The 17,995-nt window shown below is 46.4% G+C and overlaps 2 protein-coding genes across 2 annotated transcripts in view; both read right to left on the bottom strand.

Annotated features, from left to right (window-relative positions):
• The window catches only part of LOC311359886 (protein phosphatase 1 regulatory subunit 12B-like), an 8,489-nt gene extending 1,876 nt beyond the window's left edge, over positions 1-6,613 (bottom strand). The window contains exons 1-6 of the mRNA XM_084479913.1: positions 6,386-6,613; positions 1,760-1,776; positions 1,243-1,378; positions 787-891; positions 622-672; positions 336-386 (exon numbers count right to left, since the gene is read on the bottom strand). Coding sequence (XP_084336039.1) covers positions 336-386; positions 622-672; positions 787-891; positions 1,243-1,378; positions 1,760-1,776; positions 6,386-6,487 — 462 coding nt within the window. The 5' untranslated portion in view covers positions 6,488-6,613. The remainder of the gene's footprint in view (positions 1-335; positions 387-621; positions 673-786; positions 892-1,242; positions 1,379-1,759; positions 1,777-6,385) is intronic.
• Positions 6,614-12,910: 6,297 nt separating this feature from the next.
• Positions 12,911-17,653, bottom strand: LOC311359264 (uncharacterized protein). Its single transcript, XM_084479252.1, has 5 exons — positions 17,134-17,653; positions 15,591-16,015; positions 15,155-15,206; positions 13,817-14,654; positions 12,911-13,665 (listed from the first exon to the last, which is right to left on the bottom strand). Coding segments are annotated over exons 1-5 (1,590 nt in total). The 5' UTR covers positions 17,407-17,653; the 3' UTR covers positions 12,911-13,663.
• Positions 17,654-17,995: the final 342 nt, after the last annotated feature.

Genomic DNA, 17,995 nt, shown 5'->3' with positions numbered 1-17,995 from the left:
GCTATGCTAAGCTATCCTGTGTTACACTATACAGGGCTCTGCTATGCTAAGCTATCCTGTGATGCACTACACAGGGCTCTGCTGTGCTAAGCTATCCTGTGTTACACTATACAGCTCTGCTATGCTACACAATATCATTTGACACTAAGGTATACTATGCTCTGCTTTGCTTGATGCTATGTGTGCTACACACTAAAGCATTGGATTAGTCCCGGTCCAAATGTTTGGGTGTCATTGCAGCATGGATTAATTTGTGTTAGAAGCACACCAACACGATATGATTCAATGATGTCAAAGAAACAAAGCATACATTCACATATTTCCGTTTGACTGACCTTTAACTCTTCTTCCATATCAGAAACCCTCTTCTCAAGTGCTTGTTTTTCCTGAAAAAAGGTATAACATTATGGTATAACTACTTTAAGAATCAAAACAGTCAGAAATAGGTGCCTATAATGTGACCATGGCTGTGTAAGATACCACATATTACACATAACACATATTCAGATATATCGTAACAGTAAACAGGATTTTGACCACTTGAAATAAGTTAATGTACATACCCTTTTGTCAGTTAGGTTAATGTACATATCCTTTTGTCAGTTAAGTGAATGTATGTACCTTTTTGTCAGATTCAAGAACGGCGGGCCTCTCAGACATCCTGTCCTGTTTCTAAAAGTGGAAATGTACAAATATTGTTAAACCATGAGGAACGCCTATGAATTTATGATTATGAATTCCATGCTCAGAATGTAATACAGTGAGATAATGACCACAGTGCTGTACCTGAGTGACTTTGTCCAGCTGGGAGCGGATCTTGGCCAGCTCCTGTTTGCTGTCCCGCAGCCTGGACTTGAGCTTGTCATTCTCATGCAAGGCGGTCTCATACATCTGTCAACGAGTTAAGTAGCGTCCATTCAAACGCAACTCCAAACGGTAACTTTGTAAAAGCTGCAATGGATAATTCCCATGTTTTATCGAGGTGTAACAATAAGAATGACCATTTACCATTGTCATTAATTTATCAGACACTCAAATTCAGCTACAGGTCATTTAAGTATTAGGTAGTTGGGGTTAAGCATCCCCTTAAGGCATTGAACCTTGGGGATCAAACGCAGTACCTTTTTCCTGGAAGACGAACACTAAAAAAAATCCCACTCCATGCCAGTACATAACTACACTAGTCTAGCTCATGTTTCACCATAAAGGGCCGGTTTCTCTATAAGGAGGAACACCCGGTACCTTCTTGTAGTCCCCGGTTGCGGAGCCTTCCTCGGGTTTACTCTGAGAGGCGAGTCTGGTCTCTCTCCGGGTGTACGAGCCCACTCGGCCTAGCAGCTTCTCCGTCGCGCTGTCCCCCGAGCCCCCCGAGTCCAACCTAGCAGACAACACACATCTTACAGGGCGTGTGCATCACAGGGATGGCCCCCCTTTTGATAGCATGTTGGTAGTAATGGTGGTTTGGTCGTTGTTTAGTGATTAGTCATGAAATGATTTGTCCTTATGGAAAGACATTGTTGTGTTTGAAACGCCACTGCGTCTAATGCAAGAGGTAGCGAAACAAAGTTTGGATTAGTTTAGTTACTACGTAATTATGTTGGTTTAGGATTCTATAGTCTATCAGCAACAAAACATCTCATGATACATTCTTATTCACCAGCCCTATTGGGCATTAAAAGCTTGGATTTCATTCAAGCAATATTGTGTTACATTAGAGTTGAAGTTTGAGGCTAATTAGAAGTTGTAAGAAGTGACCTACCGTGATAATCTGTCATGCTGAAAAAGAAAACATAAAGAAAATCCTGTTAGTCAAATTTTTACCAAAAACATAAGATAAGATTCAATTTCACAGAGGGGAAATTAAGAAAACATGTCACAGCCTGTGAATCATAATGTCTTTTTTGGGATATATTGGGATATTTGGGATACATTTTGTTGAAAGCATCACGACTTGACCTTGAAAAACATGAATGGCTGACAGAAGGAAAGCCCAACATTATTTTGAAGAGACATGTTGCTCCCAGGCCCCTTGTCCAAGATGAGAGGAGAGTTTCTAACACCACAGAGCTGAGATAATGCATCGTGGCACCGCAATGTGCCTACGACGATCCTCGCAGCCTGCAGGTCCTCAGCGAGCGACGCAGTTAATCTTTTAAAGGGGGTTGGCGACTGTCGAGAACGTCTGCTAAACCGAGTATGACATCATGCAACCCTAAGAGACCGGGGGGGGGGGGGGGGGGGCGACCCCACGGCTGCGTCCAGCTAGGACCGGTTCTGACTGAACGGCTACATCGAATGGCGTCTGACAGGAGAATGCTAAACACACAAACACCAACATATTCCACATGGGCAGCACACGTAATGATTCTCTTCAGTGCCTGTAAAGATGAAATAGGATGCAAGGAATGTATATGTGCTTACACCACAAAATACATGAATAAACATTACGCATAATATTGTCTATGATGTATAAGTACGTGGGATGTACAAATGGTTGTGTCGTTGGATTGGGACAGCTAGAATATAGTGCAACTGATGCAGCTGACTGGCGCTTGGCTCGGTCGGACTTGTTGTCTCTGCAGATCATACGGATAACTGACCAGCAAGAGCTTATAAGGCATGGTGGAGAGAGCCTGGGAGTGAGCTGGTCTCTCTTTCCCTATCGTTCATTTAAGGATAGGAAGGAGGGAGGAGAGAAAGATACCAAAAATCTCATCGCGTTTCACAGGGAGATCTTTTTTATTTCTTCTCCTGAGTTTTCATCTCACACCCACCACCTTCACTATGTATTTGCATCTTTCTAAGTCACGTAGAGGGCAAAGACAAGCATATCTGGTCTCTTTCATCATCCTTTTCAGAAAAAAAGTGAAAGAGACGGGTATCATTAATCAAAATATATTGTTGCATTGCTTGCAGATTTTTGCCCTATTTTTATCGCCCTCTTTAATCTGAGTTTTTTTTTTTTTTTCTTTTCATACACTTTAACTTCCTGTATTTCTATAAGGAACAGCTGAGCAGACTATACAAGAGACTGGGCGATAACGTTATCAAACAGTGTACAAAACAGATTCCACACATGCTGTGCAACACGCATTAGATGGGGAGATGGACTCCTTACACAATCCGTTTCCAGACCCAGCTCTGGTATCGCGTTCTCTTGGATTTAGGAGTTGTCCTGTTGTCAAAGCAAACTACCACAGTTTGTCCCTGAACCTCAGAAGAAAATCTTGCTGTTTATAAGACCTTTACATCCCACACACACATGCGCACGAACGCGCATACCCATGCGCGCGCACACACACACACACACACACACACACACACACACACACACACACACACACACACACACACACACACACACACACAACACAACAATCCTTGTTTGGTGGTCGGGCCTATTTACACACAACAACCTGATTTACGCAACAGTGATACCATATCCCCCTGGGAAACAAATACAGTTGGCAAAAGAGGCAAACACACATTAAACCACACTGTTAGCGTCTCGCTCGGTGGATATAGGTGGAAACTTCTTTGTGCACAAAACCGAAAAGCGAAGAGCTATTCCCCCAGCGTGTGTTTACACAACTCAGCCACCGCTTCCTGTCCTTATGTGGTCATGGGAGCAGACGGGACTTTTCACCCAGTCATAAACACTCCTCACCCCCTCACTCCCCCCCCCCCCCCCCCCCGAGGAGGACAAAGGAACCAGGATGCTGGTCGAAGTCGGTTCTTATGGGGCCTTTCTAATTTGAGGTTGTGTGTGTGTGTGTGTGTGTGTGTGTGTGTGCCCCTGGTTGGTTTAGCTAGATTGGCTGCAGCCGCGACGCGCTACGGGGTGTTTAGAGTGTAAGTGAACCCCTTGTTTCAAACACTATGGGAGTTAGAGAAAAACGAGTTTTGGGCTGAGAGTTATAGAAGGAGTAGGAGGTGTTATCCCCATGGTAACGATCCACAACGGCAACGTTGTGATGCTTTTTCTTTTTTGTTGCAAGTACACGTCATCGCAGAGAGTCGTGGCATAGATCACAATGTTCAAGATCATAGAAAACGACCAGGACGTTTAAAACAATAAAAAACGATGTTGGGTCCGCAGGCAGTTTGAGTTCCACTCGGTTGAACCTTGAGCGCAGGGACTCTCAAGCCCCACAATCCAGAGGAAGCAAACACAATGTCCTCTGTTTGCAGAGACATTCTGAGGTGGTCCCCCTAGGAAGAGCTCTGGGACGCTCTGGTCTTCCAGCAAGTTGAAGAGTTTGTTTGGAAGAAAATGTTTATGTATTCCCAAACCAATTTTTATGATCGGTATGGGCCTCCATCTTGAAGTGTTATTTGTTGCTCTCTGCTGATGTGACGGCTTAGGAATATCATGTTTGCCAACTTTATAGCTGCTCCTATCGAAATGAACACCGACTCTGATTCAGACACACAGTATGTTTTAATGAAAGCATGAAGAATGGTTTGACTTTTGTCTTGCTGGGGAGCTCTTCCGGCCCGGGGGCGGGGGATGAGAGATGCTGGACACTGTAAGCCATACATTCATAATATACACGCACTATCAGCCACAGGGAACGCACCGAGCCTGGCTCTCCTTATTAGGAGAACTGCCTGAGATATTGGACTGGCAGGGTCCACTCGGTACACTGAGTAAGGCAGAACAGATGCTGGGCCTGACATTCCTCTGGTACGGGGAGAAAGAGAGGGAAACACAACAGAGGAGAGAGCGACACACATGCGCACACACACGCACACACACACACACGGGACTAAGCACGCACCGCGGCCCACTCTGTAAACAGCACGGCGGTGTTTTATGGACCTTTCACGGTCTGCACGGCGGACGGCGTAGAGCGGACGGCGTTGAGAGGCCTGTGATGGCCGCCCCCCCCTGCGGTGCTGACGTCTCAGTGTACCGTCGGCTCGTCCATTACCGTTTAGTCCCTGAGTTATTTAGTCATTAGGCAGACGCTGACGCCCACAGCGGACAACAAAGCGGTGATTCGGTTTTAAGACGCGTTGTTAATGAGCATCTTATGCCGGGACAACTGCAGGGATAACCGTTGCAGCCCGGGCTATATGGGGTTTCCAACACACAAACTTTTTCAGCCAGGGAGCGAACACAGTCACCGCCGGACTGAGGGTTATTAACGAGTATTTGGTCATTAGACTTCACTTACATCTGTCTCTGTTGTTCTCCATCCCTCACATGAGTCATTCCCCGTCCATTAAGACCCGGGCAGGGGACATTAGCGGGACGTCCCCCATCGCAACACGCTCACAAACAATGTGACACTTCTGTCTGCGGCCCTGTCACGCACAATGCTTTCACTAAATTAGCACATGTCCTGTGTGTGTTTCTGTCTCTCAGGGAAAAATAATGCCACTGATAAATGAACCGTGACATCATGGAACATTCATGACTGAGTGCCAGAGTACACACTACACGGCCGGGAACGCACACAACGTAAGAAACCTTAGCGAGAAAATGGAAAGATCCTGCTGATAGAATTCAATTTGTGTTGACGTGCATCAGTGGTACTGTGTATACTGTGTTACGTGACATCATCACATCAGCTAGGCAGTGTTTAGGCCTACTCTTAAGGAGCCAGGACGGGCTGCGTTATTGTTTCAGGGTAACCAGATAAAATGTCAGTCAACATTTCAGGTTGCCAACACTACGAGCCAGATGTGTGTGAGGCTGTTGATCAAGTGCTGGCTGAGTGCTGTGTCGGAGAGGAGAAGGTAACAGGAAAATCGAATTCACAAAATAACCAATAAAGAAAAGAAAAGAAAAAAAGGAATAGACGTTAAATAGTGTTTTAAAGTGTTAATTTTGAGGTGTGTGTCTTTCATTTTTGCCAATCGAGCGTGTGACGGCTTCAGATTGCTTGATTACACAACAGATGAAACTATTCTTACGCAGTGATGTTTAATCAGGAATAGTCTCTAGTGAGGCTGACACACACACACACACACACACACACACACACACACACACACATACATGCACACATAGACACACACAGACACACACACACACACACACACACACACACACACACACACACACACACACACACACACACACACACACAGGGAGAGAGACAGAGAGAGACACAATGAGAGAGACAAAATGAGAGAGACAGAGAGGGAAAGCAAGGGAGAGAATAGAGGAAAATATGAATAATATTAAATAATATAACAAAAACACACACACACACACACACACACACACACACACACACACAAGTCTTCAAATCAAAATGGAAATAAAGTCCATTATCCCAGACACACTCAATATGAAAAGAAAAAGTCTACCTCCAAATCTTTTACGAAACATATTGCAATCAAGTGAAATTCAATGATGAGTTTGCGCTCTTACTCTGAAGTTTTTGGCTGTAGGAGAAGGAGAGGAGGGAGGGGAGTCCGAGAGTGACTTCCTGGCGCGTGTCACATCCTTAGTGCGGGAGTAGTAAGAGGACATTGCCTTTCTCTGTCCTGGCCCCCCAACAAGCAGGAACCCTCTGAAGGAACCACCAACGGCAGCAAAGTCCAACACACACTACGGCTGCTCTCTCTGGGATCCCACAGAACCAATCAGAAGACGAGACCGTGGATGGCCATGACTTCACCGGCCGGGGGGAATCCTCGCCAATAACAGGTGTGGACGGACTGCGGGACGTCCAGCCTCACATCCCAGAGACGGACGGATGGCTCAACTCTAGTCCCGCCCTCTCTCCAAAGAAGAGAGAGAGAGAGAAAAAAAAAAAAACTCAGGCAAAGTCTCTCCAAATCTCGTTAGAGAAAAAAAAAGAAGTGAAGATAAACAACCAAAGGCAGGCTTGTGTCTCATGGAGAGGAGAGCTAAGCGGCCGATGAAAAGCAAACATTGTGGATCTCTTTGGCTCCACCCTGTCAACAGCCTGAGTTTCCATGACATGTGAAAGAGCTGAAATATCCAGAGGAAGACGTCAGGGGAGAGAGAGAGGGGGAGAGAGAGAGAGAGAGGGGGAGAGAGAGAGAGTCTGATCCAGATGCTCTCTCTCTTCCTACATTCACTTGAAATAAAGACAAACAGTCTCTCTCTCTCTCTCTCTCTCTCTCTCTCTCTCTCTCTCTCGCTCTCCCTCTCTCTCTCCCCCTCTCTCTCTCCCCCTCTCTCTCCCCCTTTTCAAGTTCACTCCTCGGAGCTCACTCTCTGGCAGCTCTGACTGGCAGCGGGCCAGACACTCTACTGTGGACAGACTCAGGACTGAGGGCTAAAATCATCCACTGATGTAGATGGGGAGGGGGGGGGGGGATGACAATGAGGGCAGAGGGCTGGAAGTCTCTGGGATTAAGATGGCTGGTGTCCTGGGAGGACGGATATATCCTTCATGAAGCCGCCCCCAGCCCACCCCCCACCTTCATCATCATCATCATAAGTCAGGGCTTTATTTTCTAGAAGGACAGGTGGCACGTCGTTAGCGGCCCAAGGGGCATTTGTTACATTTCAATCCTGAGAGAAGCAATCCATAAATAACAGTCGCAGTCATCGAGAAATTAGAAAACAGTTCCACTATTGTTTCACTCCAGCAAGACAGCTTGGATCTACCGAGAGTGACTCATGCAGTGGCCCCTTGAGGTGTGCGTTAGTTAAATATGACGGGGCTTTTTTCTTCCCATCACTCTCCAGAGAGTTCATTTTACACAAGCAGAGCCCCTCATTTCTAATCATGGGCTGATTTCCTTTTATAGCGAGGTTTTCAGCAGTGTAGACCTTTCAGGAGAATAACTCAACGTTATCCACTAGTTAATGGAACGGGACGTGGAGAAGGAGAAGGAATGGAAAGAAGTAAGAGAGAGAAATGAGGAAAGAAAGAACAGAAAGACAGACAGACACAGAATGAATTAGGAAGCCTTGGCTGGTTTTGATTAATACAAAGAGATTAATAGCAGCCTCTCTCGTATCATCTGCTAATACTTGTCCTTTGTGAGAAAGAATATTGGAACGCGACTTATTTCCAATTATTTACTGCTGTTGACCCATGCCTCAAAAGAAAAGAGAAAAAACACAAGCTGTGCTTAATACTGTCAGCATATTTCAATGTTTATTGCAGCTCTCATGCCCTTCAAGTCCCAGTCCTATTTGAATGATTGTACTAAGAAAATTGTATCTGCAGAGTGGTAATAATCATAGTGATAATAATAATAATAAAACTGGCAATAGAAATAGATGCCCTACCCCTTCGGTGCTTGACAACTAATAATAATAACACAATATGTGAACCACTATGATGGCTATGTTTAAAATAATGAGCCATTACTCTCAGTGTGTGAACAGTACAGTCTTTTTGGTGGATCTTCAGCCTTTAAAGACTTTTCCTCTGCAGAGAGAGCCCAACTGGCACGTGAAAGCCGGACCTATGTAAGAATGCAGACCCCCAAAACTCATCTTAAACTCTGGAAGCTATGAATCCCATTCTCTCGTTTATGACTTTCCATGTGGAAATATATTCCCCTTTTTGGTGCAGCAGATTGTTATCCAGAAACGTCCTCTGCCTTTCAAACAAGCGTGCCAGAGTGCGCAGCTGACAATCTCCCTCTCTCTGTCAACTCAATATCGGGGTGTCAGGCTAGGAAAGTATGCAGTTAAGCTAAAGTCATGTCTCAGCCTCTCCATGTGTTGGCCCTGTCAGTGGCAGGATGTCTACCCCTGCGTCGTCTGTCCCTCTCTCTGTTAATACAAATACATTTGAGCATTGTGTTGGCACCTCCATACAGCCCTACAGGAGGGTGCAGGGTTTAGAGCAGGCAACTCTTCTGCTATGCAATCCTCTCTGCTTAGGTTGATTATCACAACCAGATTTAGTAGAGGGTGCACACTTGGAGGCTCTCTTGTTACTAATATGCCCATGTGTCTGAAATGCCAGCAGCAGACAGCTGTACCACAGACAGAATCCCCCCCACCCCGCTGTGTTGGGTCTGTGGCATCTATCTGCGGCACAGACACAGACATCCCCCTAAGGCCGGTTCATCCCTGGCATTCATTGTCATTTGGATGCAAATTCTGGGCACTCTGCTGGTAAATAAGTAAAATGCAAAAGCTGGTTTGTGAACATTTCACACCCTAGAGATGAAACAGTTTTTTGTGGCAAGGTCTGAGAAGATGAGACAAAACATGAGCCTGCACAGGTGGAGAGCACAGCATGAGAGAGAGAGAGAGAGAGCGAAAGAGAAAGAGAGCGAGAAAGAGAGATAGAGAGAGAGAGAGAGAGAGAGATAGAGAGAGAGAGAGAGAGAGAGAGAGAGAGAGAGCGAGAGAGAGCGAGAGAGAGAGAGAGAGAGAGAGAGAGAGAGAGAGAGAGAGAGAGAGAGAATCCTCCCTCCGAATCCGAGGGTAAACCATGGGGATAGATAGAGCCTCCGAGCTTCGCCCAATATGGTATGGAATGTGGAGAGAGCTCCACCATGTCACATGGTGGGAGAGAGGAGACTAAGGTGGGAGCAGAGCTTATTGGGCCCTCCTGGTTACTTCTCTAAAGGAATCTAGTAACAGGCCATTCTGCATATCAACTGTTTGACAACATCACAATATCATGCGATGGCCGTGCACTAATCCATGTTGCATGACTGCACTGACGACATTCCTTTTAGCTTACGATGTTACAATTACACCAAATAGATAGAGCCATCCCGTTCAACATGTATGTGTGCTTAGGTGATCGGTACATAACTCATTTTGAACAGAAGCCTCAATGATTGATTAGCACGATAATTACAACATAAAAAATCATGTTTTGCCAAGGATTGCATTCTATTAAGTCACTTGCATCAAGTGAACTGCAAGTGCACTGGAAATGCGGTAGAAGGCTTTGAGCTCAAAAGTAAAAAGATGTGATGGTGCCATCTAGTGACAATACAATGCAGGAGCATACTTTCAAACGTTTGTCCAACTGAAGCAGCACTGCCTTTTACTTAATATGAGTACAGTAATACTCATACTGTCGTTATTAGTTACAGCATCAGCCTTATTACCTGTGCATTGGACGCATCAGAGAGGTCCATGTCATAGCCAAGTGGTGCCTGCAGTGACGTGTCAGCGGGCAGCTGGTCTGCATCGTGGATCGGATTCTGATTCTCATCTGTCCTCCACCTCTCACTCACTGCACACACACACACACACACACACACACACACACACACACACACACACACACACACACACACACACACACACACACACACACACACACACACACACACACACACACAAGATGAAAGCTTTCACAACCATTTTCATGGCTGCCTTATTTCAATGTGGAAAATATTGTAGATATTTGCATTTTGTCATTTGATGGCGTTTTTGATGTGTCAAAAACCTGGTTGCAATGCCTTCTGACCTCTGCAGGACTTGCTGTTCATGATGGAGGTGTCTGGAAGGCTGCACAGCCCACTAGTGGATGAATCAGAATCTTCTGCCGCTGGACACTGGGCCTTGGCTTCCAGTCTGGACTCAACGTTTCCCTCCTGAACGCGGACACACGCGGAACAAAAAACCCACAACCAAATAAGCATCACAAATCACCCATGTACTCATACCTGGGTGGCTATAATTGGTCCTAATCGGCAAATGGGATTTTGAGGCAGAATGGGCGAGGATCCACTCGGGCTAACCTCATCCGTTTGGCTCCAGGCTGGACTAAGCTCCCGCGATTTCACGGCCTTTGTCAGGCTGCTGGCCAGCGGCTGGTCCTCCGCTGACCCCGTCTTGCCCACGGCCTCATCCTCTTCTGCATGCTTACAGTCGGGGCCGTAGCTCCTCTGAGCCTCTTTGAGCTCCGTTAGGGTCACGCCCTGCCAACACACACACACACACAAACTCACTCACGCAAACGCACTCACACAAACAGACTCACACAAACTGACCGTGGGGGGACCTCACTGCAGAGGACCATAGGAGTAGAGGCACACACACACACACACACACACCTGTGTTGACCTGCGGGTCTGCCTGGCCTGCCGAGAGCGGGCCTTCCTCTGAGACTCGGCCTCCTCGTCCCTGACGGGGGTGTGGAACGCCCTGGGCAGAGCACAGCTTTACATCCCATGACCACCACACACACACCGTTTGTTAATGATTACAATTCATGTTGACATACATGTTGAAGTCCCTCTACTGGACATTAAGACCACTCACAAAAGATACATTTCTATGGTCATTCATACAAAGATTTGACTCGCTTCTGGTATATATATGGTTTACATCTCTTGTACATTGCGTTCTGCCCTTTACATTTCCTGAGTGGATATTTGACAACGGTGGAATGAGAAATAAGATATTGCACAAAACCTAGTTTCAACATCCTGTATCATGTATCCTATGTATAGAGAGTGGAAGGGAGCCGGATGCATCCTTGACTCCTGCTACAGTCGCCTGCAGGGGCTCCACGAAAAACAGCTGAGTAAGGCTGAGGCACGAGGCTTGTGTGTTGCCCACAGCCTCCCTGCTCTTCCTCCCTCTCTCCCTTCTATGCTCAGGGTGTATTGATCCTGGTCTAGCCACCATGCATCCGGCCTTGGAGAATCAGCACTCTGCACTGCATCTTCATGAAAGGCTTTCTTATACAAGCATAAGCACAAGCATAGTGATTATGGGTAATGGCCTCATAATGGCCTGATGGCTCTGCATATAGATATACAGTTGGCATTTGAAAGGAAACTAATAGAATAAAAGACACACCCATATCGGCACATTGCACCACTGACAAGCAGAGTGATGTCTATGGAATGGCCCATGCGAGGTTTAATGACAGGATGTCACTTAGGTTAAACATGCATGATGGAAAGGAAGCATAAAAGGATGAGAAGGCAGCCGTAGAAAACAAATCTGCCAAATTGATTCAGTTCCTCAGCTTACTTTAATCCAGAAATCCGGATCACAAGAGCTGAAAGCAGAGCAGCGTTCGAAAAAACCACCGCAGGTTGGAAGCAGCACTTGAGGGTAAAGCAGGGCAGCTGGAGCTTACCTGGGGAGGTACGTCTGCATGGTCAGAGTGAGAGGGAGCCACGTTGAGACTCCGGCGGAAACAAGCGGGTGAGGCCGGTGACTTTGTGAGAGTGAGGAGAGGAGGAGAGTACCGGACGGGAGGGGAGAGAGAGGGAGGACGAGAGAGGGAAGGAGAGAGGAGGGAGAGAGAGAGAGACTACCTCCCTACGGAAGCGCAACACAGCTCGTCCTTACCGACAGGACAATCCAGCAAGGTCTGACGCAAGCATTTCTAAACAGCTACGTTCTGCAGGGCAGGATAGAAACACACAGCACACTTAACGATAGCTCTATAGATAGCACTATGTAGGACTATATAGATAGAACACTATGTAGGACTATAGAGATAGACTTTATAGACCAGACTATAACCGAGTATTTTCAATGCCATCGGACAGTCAACTATATTAATGACCTAGTTCTTTAATGTTCCTGTCAAAAATTGTAATTCTCTTTTTTTGAACTACACAAAGATGGAAAAGGCAGCTTAATTAAATAAGTATACATCGTGTCAACTGCGCCTCTTCCAGGTTTAATATTTAATTGTAATGGGTACGACACTTACAGGAGGTGGACGCCCGTGAGGTGGTTTTCCTCACTCGGTCACATGACTTCAATATATTACTGTATACTGTCCTGTAGCATATATAATATTATGCCTAGCCAACACATATTGCCTGATTCACAGAGGGTCCCTGAATACAACTGCAGCTTGTTCAACTATAATATCAAATTACATTTTTCCAGTTTATAAAATTACTTAAGGCATCCGTGCTAAGAACCATTGAAATTGTATTATTTGGGCTGTACTTTTGCATCATCAACTATACTGTCCAATGTGGCCTACATTCAATTAAAAAATATATTGAAGACAGAACCGATAGTAGAAAACAAAAGGTTTATTGAACAACACAAAGAGGCGGGTCTTAGGATGAGGACATGTAGTGCAAAGGCACTAAAAATACTAAAGGTACAAATAAAAATAAAAAACTGATTTGTATGCAGGTGTTTGTGTTTTTTTTGGGGCACCAATTATATTCCCCTTGTGTACTTAAAGGATGAAAAACCAGACATGAAAAAATAAACAAAGAAATCAATAAGAAAAGAATTTGAGTCCGATTAGTTAGAATTACATTTCCCGTCTTATTCTAGTACTTAAGGTGTATGTGTCAGCAGCCTTCTAGTGTAAACAAGCATCACATGACACACAGCATATATACTCAGAGTCTTTCTGCTACCAATACACGACAAAACAGATACATGGCTTCAAAAAGGAGTTAACAAGGGTGTCTGGTTCTCTTTCTTATGGTAGGTGAAGAATGCGATGTTGAACTTATGACGTTGTGTTGAAACATCTGTACTCTTTCAACAGATTAAGGCTCTTGGGGGTTGATGTTGGCGAGGGAACCCTGAATAACTGAGAATTTGACGCCGCTGGGCTCACATTATTTTGAGGTACCGGGAGTTTCAGCGCCGAGTGCGACCTGATCTTCCAGCTAGAGAAATGCCAGCATGTGCAGACTGCGCCTCAGCTCCAGCAGTCCCGGGTATCCCCCCTCCCTTGTCGCCACGGTGTAGACTGTCCATTCTTCAGTTGTGGAACATTGTTCCCTCTGCATACGACCCACACCGCTCTAAAGGAAAGGGAAGCGGAACAGGCTGGATTAATATCTCATCGTCAATATGGCTCCCAGATGTATATTTGTGTTGTCAGTGACTATAACGCACAACAAATGAAAAAATGAATACTTAAAAGAGCAATGTTTCACAGTGTGCTTGACTTACACTCCTCCTTGGCTTCAGCCACAGCTTCTTCTTCTACTACTACAGTATGCACTTCTGGCTCCTCCTCCACTTCTGCTTCCTGCTCCGTTTCAGATGCCGCCTCCTCCTTCTCCTCCTCCACGGCTACTTCAAGAGGCTCCGCCTCCTCAACTAGAGAGTCCTTCTCAACAATGTCTCCTTCAGTCTCCTCCTCGGGAGCAATATTGTTTTCTTCAGTCACCTCCTCTTCAACAGCATCTTCTTCAGCCTCCTCCTCCTCCTGAACCTCCTCCGCTGCCTCCTCTTCCTCCTCAGCCTCCTCCTCCTGAACCTCCTCCGCTGCCTCCTCCTCCTCAGCCTCCTCTTCCGGAACCTCCTCTGTAGCCTGCTCTTCCTCTGTAGCCTCCTCTTCCTCTGCCTCTGCAGCCTCCTCTGCCTCCGCAGCCTCCTCTTCCTCCTCCTCCTCCTCTGCAGCCTCCTCTTCCTCTGCAGCCTCCTCTTCCTCCGCCTCTGCAGCCTCCTCTGCAGCCTCCTCCTCCTCGGCGGCGACCTCCTCTACCGGCTCCTCTGCGACGGCCTCCTCCGTCGGTGGGACGGTCGAGTCTTCTGCCGCTGCCTGCTCCTCCACGACCTCACTACCGTCCAGCTCCGCCACAGCGGCCTCCTGCTCCACCGGGGCTGCGGGTGCTGCTTCTGGCTCCGCCTCAGGCTCCGGTACAGCATCGTCCTCCTCTTGTTCTGGTTCTTCTACAGCTACAGCTGTGGGCACCACCTCCTCGGCCGCTGGTGCTGGTGTTGGTGCTGCTGCCTCCTCTTCTACCACTGGGAGGACCTCCTCTACCTGCTCCTCAATCGCCGGCTAGAAGACAGAACAAAAGATTTGAGAAGTTGACGCTTTAAAGATTCACGACACTCAAATACCGGAGCACGCCCCAAGTAGCTAATCAGTTGAACGGTGACAGTCAGAGTACTGGTGTCTAAAGCAAATACCTAAACCACAGTGTGGGATTCTGGGGATGCAATAACCAACATGTCGATGTGAGAAACCACACCAAGGAATTAGTCTAAGTTAATGGGATGATCTCATTCTAGTCCCCCGTGGACACAAATGGGCTAAGAATAGTAAAGAGACAATGTGGGCCTTTTCGTGACATTGAAGCGAATGAGATTCTTGGTGAACTGGTTTTTCAAGATGTTCAGAGTTGGCCCAACAGCTAATATGTTTAAACAGACTTCTATAACTCATACTTATTTTACCAAATGAAGGCTTTAAAGTAGGCAGAAACATGCAACTTCAGATGCAACACATCTTTAACAAATACCTCCATGAAATACAAGAAAAGTTTGTGGTTGACTTACCACGATTTCTTCCTCCTCGACACTGCTGGGAAGCTCTGACTCTAGCGTCTCACTGTAAAACACACACTTATTTTTACTGACTGAAGGTAAAAAGCTTACAACACAATAGTTTTAAAAAGGATTCTACCATCTTGCGCAAAACAGCTACAATGTGAACCACAATATTGCGACGTTCACAGCGCTGCAACAGTGCTGGAATTTGAACGGGAACCAACTTCAAAAACCATCAAAACAACGGGCATGTTGATACAAATCACACGAGGAATCAAACAGGGCCCGCCACCAGTAGCCTGGAGTAAGACAAAAACATTCAGAGCACAGCGCACTCAGCCAGTCGCAGACACAAGGGCTTTGACAATGTCAACACAATCTTATGGGTCAGAGGACGGTAGCTATCTAACCCCCGCCCCCCACCACCATCGTTATCAAAACGTACCTGACGGCGTTGACCTCCGGATCCTCTCTCTCCAGCTGCTCCCTCAGCTCCCGGAGGTCGGCCGCCTGCACGTCCAGGGAGGCGTGCGCCTCGCCCAGTCCCCCCGCCAAGGTCTCCACCCTCTGGGCCAGCTGGGCGGCGAGCGCCCCCAGACCCTCCACCTGGAGCCGCACCACCTCCAGCTCCTCGCTCTTGCCCTGCAGCGCGCCGTGCAGCTGGCCCAGCTGCTCGGCCGACGCCGTGGCCTGCTGCATCTCCGCCAGGCGGGCCTTCATCTCCGTGTGCAGGGAGAGCACCTGGGCGGGCAAGTCCGAGGTCTTCAGCTGCTCTGCCGTGGCCATGGCGACGCCCACCTGCCTCTGGGCCAGCGCGTACGACTCCTCCAGGGCATTCAGGCGGTTCTCGGTGCCCTCTGTCGCGTGCTCCTGCGATGGGGGGGCCGACGGACGGCAGAGGGTGGAGAGGACTGTCAGTCTTATGTCAGTTCGTATCAAGGTTTATTGTTATTTAGGTCTCTGATTCCCAAACGTATTTTGGACCACAAACAGTCAGGGTTCCAACATCTACCATTTTTCTTTCATTTCCGTATGTTTATGTAGGTAATGTATGGAAAAAAACACTGCCTACTTGTGTAAAACATACCACTCTAGCCTGAGCATAACACTCTAGCATGTGCACACAGACTGACCAGTGTGTGCTGTACTAGACCTGCCCATCTCTGAATGCTTAGGGATGTTTGACTAGAGTGTGCTTTATTGGACTTAGTCTACTTATCTCTGAATGCTTAGTGATGTTTTCAATTGGCTCAATTATTCAATGCAGTTGATTGCCTCACAAAAAAGGCAGGGGGAACAACCACTAGTATTGTTTCTGCTTTATTATACCCAAGTATTTTTCAGGACACTTAGAGTTAACCATTTCCATATGTTCTAGATTGTCCACTGGCCATACAAAGTACTGCTATTTAACAAGAAAGAAAAAAAGTGAAGGATGCATCAGGCACACGTCACTTCTTTCCTCACACATGGGGGGTTGCGAGAAAACCCTGAACTGGTGAAATGAGTGACAGTCTAAATTTAACTTTGGAACACTACTGGCTTGTATTTCGGGAGTACTATTTTTACAACAGGCAAGCTGCTGTATAGGCCACTGAAGTGGCACGTGGCCCTAGCAGTAGTAATGCAGATATTAAATATTTTATTATCAGAATCACAGAACACGCCTGGGTCCTCACTGTGCAAATGTAGGTCAAAGAAAATTCCCATTACAAACGCCAGCAGCTGTACAGTCTCACCTTGACAAGATGATACAAATAGAATATTTTGTAGGCTTTACACACCCCAATGACTTTCCAGACATTTTGAAATGTGATAGAGCAGATCTGAACTCCTCATGCTACTTGCTATTTTGCAATAGGCTGCAGCCCTGTGTGTGAGCGACTCTCATACATGGTCACATGACACTCAATATCCTCATCCTATGCAAATGCATATAGATAAAGTGAAGATAGCAGGCACTTTTTTTGCATATCATTATTTCCTACCTTGTTAGACTGTCGAATTTCTTCCTGAGAGGCTTGAAGTTTAACAATTTTCATCTGCATTCCCATGAAATTGTCTGTCAAATAGGTTATCGTTTGGCTCTGCTGGAAGCAGAACCACGAGATGCCAGCGCCTCCAATTACGATCATTAGAAATAAAATAAATAACAGGGTGAAAGTGTTTCCTCCGTCTCGACCCTCCGACTCCGGAGAATCATTCTTGAAAAAGTTATCTTCATGCTTTTGGTTTTTGGGCTTTCGATGTTTAGCTGTCATTCTTCAAAAGGAGGACACAATGTTCTAAGGAGCGAAAGATGAACCTTTGCGACCTGGAGCGTCAAAAAAAGCGGTGTCGCCAAACAATAGCCGACGGGTAGAGATTTAAATCTCTCCGTCCCCTCCGTCAAGTACCCTATCAGCCTAATTGACACCAACGGCTTGCACGATTTAATCCGCACACTTAAGTAGCGAAAAGCATAAAGTTGTGCGTTGTGCTGGAGATGAGAGAGTGAAGGGAGGCGTGCACGGCGGTGGGCAGACTGGTTCGCTTGGGAGCAAAGCGTGCAGGGGGCGGGTCGACTGTTCCGCCCACCGAATGTGAATGGCTGAAATATTCACAACGTGCTCTTTCATGGAATAAACCAACACCAGTTGTTAACAAAATGGCACATTGGTTGAATTACATCTTACATTTATTATGCATGTTTCATCTCAAAATACCATAGGCCTAATCATCAAAGCTCTTTATTTTTCTACTAAAGTCTATTCTGTAGGCATGTGATTACCTCAACACTTTTTAATAAACAGCCCAGACTGCAATACAAACAAATGCAAGTTCCTATTAAATATACAGCAAAGGTATAAA

The sequence above is a fragment of the Micromesistius poutassou genome (genome assembly GCF_964030765.1).
Source record: "Micromesistius poutassou genome assembly, chromosome: 15".
NCBI lineage: Eukaryota > Metazoa > Chordata > Actinopteri > Gadiformes > Gadidae > Micromesistius > Micromesistius poutassou.
Note: the sequence above shows the minus strand (reverse complement) of the source record. Positions and strands in the feature narration are given on the sequence as shown.

Excerpts from the sequence above, each read along its gene's own strand:
- LOC311359264 (XM_084479252.1), bottom strand. The coding sequence starts at position 17,406 with ATGACAGCTAAACATCGAAAGCCCAAAAACCAAAAGCATGAAGATAAC. Across the intron at positions 15,207-15,590 it reads CCGGAGGTCAACGCCGTCAG|TGAGACGCTAGAGTCAGAGC; the intron begins GTACGTTTTGAT and ends TGTGTTTTACAG. Across the intron at positions 14,655-15,154 it reads TCGAGGAGGAAGAAATCGTG|CCGGCGATTGAGGAGCAGGT; the intron begins GTAAGTCAACCA and ends TCTGTCTTCTAG.